The sequence below is a fragment of the Palaemon carinicauda genome, chromosome 25 (genome assembly GCF_036898095.1).
Source record: "Palaemon carinicauda isolate YSFRI2023 chromosome 25, ASM3689809v2, whole genome shotgun sequence".
NCBI classification, from domain to species: domain Eukaryota; kingdom Metazoa; phylum Arthropoda; class Malacostraca; order Decapoda; family Palaemonidae; genus Palaemon; species Palaemon carinicauda.
The window spans coordinates 18961271-18969080 of record NC_090749.1 but is presented as its reverse complement, the minus strand read 5'-3'; the positions used below and the strand labels follow the sequence as shown (position 1 = coordinate 18969080).

General features: G+C 37.6%; 1 protein-coding gene across 1 annotated transcript; it reads left to right on the top strand.

Moving 5' to 3' along the window:
- The first annotated feature begins 6431 nt into the window (after window positions 1–6431).
- On the top strand, window positions 6432–6830 carry LOC137618907 (uncharacterized). The gene has a single exon (XM_068349109.1). The coding sequence runs from the start codon at window positions 6432–6434 to the stop codon at window positions 6828–6830; it is 399 nt and encodes a 132-aa protein (XP_068205210.1).
- The last annotated feature ends 980 nt before the right edge of the window (window positions 6831–7810 follow it).

Sequence of the window (7810 nt, the reverse complement as noted above, 5' to 3'; positions counted from 1 at the left end):
TGAGGGCAACAATGTAAAAAAAAACTCAAACAATGTGAACCATGTTTTATATATCATCAGTGCGGAAGAGAGCAAGAGACTGTTATGTATGCAACCAGTATAAAAGAGATAAAAAAGCAATATCATTATATTGTATGAGCATGTATGTAACACGTACGGTACATGGGTCCCCTCCTAAAAAAGAATATGCATATGAAATAGGGCACATGGATCTAGAGAGGCAAACTGTATGTGGGTCATCTTGCAGGAGATATGCAGGTTTTAGACAATCAAGATACCCTGTCTTCTTTGCCATGAATGTTAATTAAGAAAGCCTGGGAGTGCAACGGATCATGAGGAAAGGGCCTGTGTAAGAGCACGTCAATGGTGGTTTGCTTACATCAGTGCACAAGACAACGTGTGTTGTGGTGTGTGAATCTCTGGGTATGTGTTGCTTTGTTAGGGGCTTATAAGTATGGTTAGAGGGAGTAAATTTTCACACAAGATGTAGGTGCTGGTGAATGTCAGAGGAGATTGCAGATGGAAAAAACTCAGAAGGGACGACCAATGGGTTGCCTTACACCATTACAGCTGCCAAGACATCCAGAGAGTCCTTAGGAGTGGTTCTCCATCCCAGGAGGACCCAGGGAAGCTGATTGAACCCATTGAAGTCTTCGCAGAAGTACATCATAGCTGCTTTGAGAGTGCAATGAAAATTTTCAACCATTCTATTGGCTGCAGGGTTATAGGCCGGTGTCAGATGTAATATGATACTCAAGAGTTTCACTAATGATAGGTGAAAGTGGTACCCCTGTCAAAAGTAATACAGACAGACCTCATTAATTGTGGTGTCTTGCTTTGTGGTTTTGTTTTTTTGCGGCCAGGGAGAAACAAAAATCTTTGCAATGAAAGAACCTAGGTGCCAGTCTTAGATATCATTGGTTTCCTCTGTCAATAGTAGAACACCACCATCATCTGTATGGGGGAAAGTAAAAAAGTTAGTAGACAAATTTACCTCCAACCCACCATCTATGTTGAAGGTAAATGGTCAATATGTGACTGGAGCTACGGAGGTTAGTAATGATTTGGCTCAACATTTCTTCACTATATCATGCAACTGTATCATGCACTGTATCATTGCGACAGAAAAGGAGATTTATTACAATGTTCTTTTTAACCAAATAGAATTTGATTCCGCAATTGCATGCAGCTGAGTATTGATCCTCGGGGAGTACACTACATATGTCAGGAGAACTCAGATGTACATCGGCTGAGTTTTCAGATCACTGATGCGTGGGGAACCCGTAGCATTTGTCACTCCCCTTTGGAGGCTTGAAACTTATGTTATGACTGTGCAGATTGATGAGTTTGATGTAAGGAAGGCTTGGTCTTCCTTCAGTCTTTCAGGCAGTCCTTCCATGGTGTTTTTGAGGGAGCTGGTAGCTAGGGCTATCTCTCTCCTGGTACTCCCCTGTGAATTTAACTTAGCCTCAAGTGTCCCTAGTGACGTCTGTTATGGTAGCCACTAACCAAGCAAGCAAGGTGGTGGAGGGTAGCTTTAAAGATTAAGAGATCTGGTTCCCTGTTCTTCGTGGTACTATGTGTTACTACCATTGAAAAGTTATTGGGTCCTTTGACTGTCAAGATACCTCCTTATCCATCATACACCTGGCAACAATGAGATAAATGAGCAATTCTTCTTTACTCACGCTGTTAACTACTGCCTTGGTTAGGTTAGAAGAGACTCTTTAGCTATGGTAAGCAGCTCTTCTAGGAGAAAGACAATCCAAAATCAAACTATTGTTCTCTAGTCTTGGATAGTGCCATAACCTCTGTATTGTGATCTTGGGTTAGTTCTCTTGCTTTAGGGTACACTCTGTCACACTATTCTACCTTTTCTCTTCCTCTTGGATTTTGAAATGGTGTGTTGGGCAAGTATAATAGAAGGATCATGGATGCCTAGTGGTTTATCAAGAGGTTGGGTTTTCCTTATGTGTCTCTTCATCTTCCGTACAAGTATTCATTTTCAAAACCATCCATACTCTCCTCCCTTCAATTGAGGTGCATATCATGGAGGGTACTTAGCCTTGCATGGTGTGTCGTCTCTACCCTTTTGATTAATTTTATCCGAAATTCTACCTTTAGTGTATGTACTGTATTAGCCCCTTTATATATATATATATATATATATATATATATATATATATATATATATATATATATATATATATATATATATATATATATATGCACATTTTGTTGGTATTATTATTGTTAAATTTGTTTTTAGCATGATTAATCTTTATTGCTTTTAATTCTTATCCTGTCGGAAGACATTATGCAAAACCCGGGACCGTACTGGTCCTGGGTTTCGCCAGTGTTGTTTGCTGTATTGTAATATTCTTGGACTGCATGCCAATATTCTGCACATAGAGGTTGCCTCCAGACAGTATAGTACACTTTTATGTTCAGAAATTTTGATTTCTGAAATAAGGCTCTCATCTCTACTCCTAATTACAGGTTTTAAATAACTAATAATTTTGAAACGGTGTCATCCCTAGGGAAAGGGAAATAGTAGTGTATGCTAGAACTGAGTAGGCTACCCTGCTTCTCATAAGTCCTGCTATAAATGTAGATGTCATGAGATTCAGGTATTTAAAGTTTGTGCCAGGCATAACAACTTCTATTTGTGTTCGATGTATTGGAATCCATACATAGATGATTTTATCTCTGATTGCCTTTTAAGCAATATGGCTATGATACAACAAAATGATGGAAAGATCTCTTTTGTTTTTGTTGGTAGTTTTAGTGATCACTATAGGGAGTGTTTAATTGTGTGTATCCTACTGATTGCCATGGCTAAGGAGCTGTGGACTTTGCGTTTGAAACAGGCTGTAAACAAACCATAAGTGAAGCTACTCGCAGGTGTGATAACTGCTTTGAGATAGTATACACTGATTCCCTTGACATTTTAACAAGTAAGGTTTGTTCTCCAGTTTGGACATCTGCTCTACCTTAATTTCATTACTAGTCTAGATTAGGCAGCCTATCCCCGATGTGTCATACTTATGTAAGGTTTATATAAAATCTCAAGCAGACTGGAATGGCATTTTGAGTGATCTTTTGAATTGAAATTTGTCAAATTTGTACGAAAGCGCAGAGCCTGTTGTTCTTTTGAATGAGAATGTGGTCAGCATGATTAATAAGTGTATTCCCTCTTATGTGCTAAAGTTACAAGTGAAAGTTAAACCCTGGTTTAATGATGATTATAGACATGCTTATTATGAGAAGTAGGAAGCCTATCATGTTTGGAAGGGTAAAAGATCAGGTTTGATGTGGAATAACTATAAGTTAAGAGCTTTTACTCAGAGACTTAATGCTTCAAATGGAAAAGGGATACAATTTAACTATGATAGAAATGCTTTCTGGTACAAACCAGGAGCCTAAGTGGTGAACTACCCTTTAAAAGCATTCTTTGGTATAAATATACATAAGGGGACAGCTCTGTCACTCACTGTCCAAAGGAAAGGTTGATTCTTTCGGCTGATATGCTTGGCAATAAGCTGAGTAATGAGAAACTTTATCTTTTTCATTGGCCATTCCAGCTTGCACTAAAGTCATACTGCTAATTAAATGACTTAGCTCTGCTGAAGTAATATTTTTATGAAGGACTTAGTTTTATATTGCTAGAAAAAAATGATAACAATACTAAGATATTTGATCTGTTTGTTTGGGGAATTGGGTTTTGAAGTGAATAACTTTGTACTGTATACCCAATGTAACTGATGGTCTCACAGAAGTTGCCTTGCATTACGAAATATGTAAAGGGGTGAAAGGGGATTTTTAGATGCTCAAATGTATAGCAAGAATAAATGAAGAAGAGAATAGAATAAAGAACCTGTTATGTACATTTAGGATAATTATAGTTTAGAAAGTTGCCCTTTTATTTTAGAAAACTTCAACATATTCACCTTTCCCTTTTCCAATTCTAGTTGTTCTCTAATATCTCAGACTTTTTATCCCAAAGGAAATAATCATCCAACTCTTGTGGCAAGATTGTGTAAACTACAGGAACTATCTGCAAGAGAAACTGTACTGGGATAAAGGTTTATGCTGGAAGACTTTGATGCAATATATGGTATGTCAGAATAAACAGTTCAGCATTAACTTTCTCTTTGTTGGCTTTTGAAGATAGTATTGAAGAGGATGTCATTTTGTAATAAGGAAAGGTTGAGGAAATCTGATTCCTCAGAATTTTAAGTGAAAAGTGAAATTGATGATTTGTCTTTACTCTCTGCATTGAAGCTGGAAAATAATTATTAAGTTTTTTTACAGTGCTGAGCTCTTTAATGATGGCTCTCTTTTCATGGATCCAGACATGGAATTCAAAGCAGAGCCAGAATTCAAAGCAAAGCCAGAGTTATTTGAGTCAAGTGACATTGACGTGAAATATTGTTACGACTATGATGTAACATTGAGTGAGGATGATCTACAAGGTTGCAGAAAGGAAGACAACAAGGAGGATAAAACTGTAAAGACTTATTTAAATGTAGGTTTGAAAGAGGAATGTGGCAAAGGGGAAGTCAATAAAGAGGTAAATCAAATAAAAGATTGAAAACAGTGACTGTGACACCTATCTATGTCAGGAAAATGATCCCAAAACCAACACTAACGTTGATATTAGAGAGACTGAGGGGAAATAATTTAGTGAAATACTTAACACCAACATTCACATGCTAATTGACACTGGAGGCCAGTTTATATGCAGAAAATGTAGCAAAACGTTTTCTAAACAAGTACATCTTGAAGCCCATTATAAAAATTACACTAGGAGGAGGTCATTCAAGTGCAGTGAATGTGGCAAAGGGATTTTTGTAAAGGTGAACTATCAAAACATCGTAGAATTCATACTGGGGAGAAGCAATTCAAGTGCAATGACTGTGACAAAGCATTTTTTCAGTGTAATGATCTCACAACATATCATAGAATTCACACTGGCCAATAGAATTGAAGAAACCAAAGCAATATCACTGGAAGATCGATCCAAGCTGATTAAACTTAAAGAAAATGAAGAACTTAAAGCTTCGGTGAATAAAGTCAACACAGGTCTTGCTAGAATGGTCCCGGCAGGATTAAGTCTGACAGAAATCAATCATATCAATTATGGTGCAGCTTGGTACATACAAAGTAAGATCATACCAGATTATAAAGAGATGAGAGGAACCCAGCCAAAGAAAAGAAATGTAGAGCCAACATGAAAAAGAAACAACATGATAAAATAAACCAGTTAAGGACAGAGATCTGGCAAATGCCCACGTATATGAAAGGCCAAAATCACACTGAAAATCTGCTTAAGAAAATAAGAAAAATAAAGAAAAACTATGGAACAGATGATAAGCAAACGAGAAAAAAACTAGCAGAACACTAAGCCAAAGTAAGGGCCCTAGCTGCACAAATAAGAAACAAAGAACATAAGAGAAAAGCAAAACAGATAAACAGGTAGGTTGGCGAAAATCCAAAGGTTGTATATAGAAATATGGTAAAAGAAACAGTCGAGGTACGAACACCACCGAGCATGGAAGATCTGGAGAGGTTTTGGAAGCCATTGTTTGAAGACGCGACACAACACCAAGAGAATTCAGGGAATTGACACCATTAGGCAAAAGAACAGCCTGAAACAACAAATGCCTCCAATAAGGTTCACCACAGAAAAGTTAGCAAGAAAACTAAAAAAAATATATGGTAGTAATTTTAAGACTCCAGGAGTAGAGAAGATTCCAAATTTCTGGCTAAAAAAGAAGTCTTTTCAAGAATGATGCTAGGAGAAGAAGAATCACCAGAGTGGCTCACAATGGGAAACACCACTCTCCTCCCTATGAGCTGGGAGACCAATCTTTCCAACAAGTATAGGCCCATCTGCTGTCTACCAGCAACCTACAAATACCTCACAGGAATCATAGCAGATGATATCTATGAACACTTAGATCAAGGCAAATATATGGAAAAAGAACAAGAGGGATGTACATGAAACAAACTTAGAACCAAATATCAGTTGCTAATTAACAAAACAATACCAGACGACTATTAGAAAAGGCAAATGAACCTTAGTATGGCTTGGACAGACAATAAGTAGGCATTTGACAGTGTGCCACACTCCGAGATACTTGAATGTCTGGAATTATATAACATCAATGAGAAAATAAGATCATTCCTGTCAGCTCAGATGGTTAAGTGGAAGACCATCATCTATCTTTAACACATTGAGGGCCAGATAGTAATTCCGGACATAAAAAATACAAAGAGGAATATTCCAGGGTAGCTGCCTCTCATCACTTCTCTTCTGCTTGGCTATAGACCGGCTTAGTAAAATCTTGTATAACCTTAACACCAGCTAAGACCTAAGCAGAAGCAGAAGTAGAAAAGACAATAAAATAGTGAACCACCTGGTCTTCATGGATGATCTCAAACTATATGCAGACACGGGGGAAAAATTGGAAGAACTAATTAGGACAGTCCACAGATTTTCAAGTGACATCTGCATGGACTTTGGATTAGATAAATGTGCTGAGATTTCCATCAAGAAAGGAAAGAAAGTAACATCAGAAGGAATAGGAGTAGAAGAACGTATGTTTGTAGATATGTCAGAGGATTCTGCATATAAGTACTTGGGAATAGAAAAAAATAGTTGTATAAAACACAAAAAAATGAGAGAAAAGATAAAGAAAGAATACCTCAGCCGCCTAAAAAAGATCTGTAAGTCAGAATTATCACCAAAAAATAAGATCACTGCCATAAATCAGCTAGCGATGCCAGAGGTGACCTATGGTTTTGGTATTGCAGACTGGCCATAAGGTGAGATAGATAGGATAGATGATAAGACTAGGCAGATTCTCACCTTGCATAAAGTCACATATAGAAACCAGTGCATGGACAGAATATACCTCCCACGCAGAGAAGGTGGACTAGGCATAACTGAAACCAATGAAGCCTACAGAGCAGCAATAGTAAGTATAGGGCAATACTTAAAATGCCCTGAGAATGAATGCATCAAAAAGGTTGCCCAACATCATAATGAACCCTGACCCAACTATCATCAATAACAAAGCAGGCTAAGAACTTAGCAAGAGAATTGCTATAAGAAACAAAGGGAACTGAACAGACTCCAGCAACAATGATAGCCAGGAAGACCAGGCAGAAATTCAGTTCTAGAGAGGAAAAACTTGGAATGGAAAGGTGGAAACACCATGGAAGAGCAGAAATATTCCATGAAGAACTAGAAAAAGATTACATAGACAAAGAACAGTCACTCAGAATAAGTAATGGAAATTTAGGTTTTGATGGAGAAAAGATGGTAATAGGAGCACAAGACCAAGGGGTCCTAACAGACTGCTTAAAGAAAATGGTGGACATTTCAGGAAACAATCAGTGTAGATTTTGTCATGCAGCAGTTGAGAGTGTTGATCATCTGGTTTCAGCCTGCCAGACCCCACTTGCAAATGGTCACCACACAGCTCGCCACAATAAGATCTGTAAATATATACTGTACATTGAAAAATATGTAAAGAATACAAAATTGAAGTAAAAGATAAGGTATGGGAGCATGAACCAGATCCAGTTACCTCCAGTAGATGCATTACCATCTTTTATGATGAAATAATCCCGACAGGAAGATATATAGGAGGGAGTGCTATAAGACCTGATATTGTGATCTGGAATAAAGAAGAAAAAAACCGCAAAGATTATAGATGTGACATTACCCAGTGATTTTGGCTTCAATAGAGCTGAGAGGCAAAAAAATAACAAAATATCAAGAACTAAAGAACGACCTGAA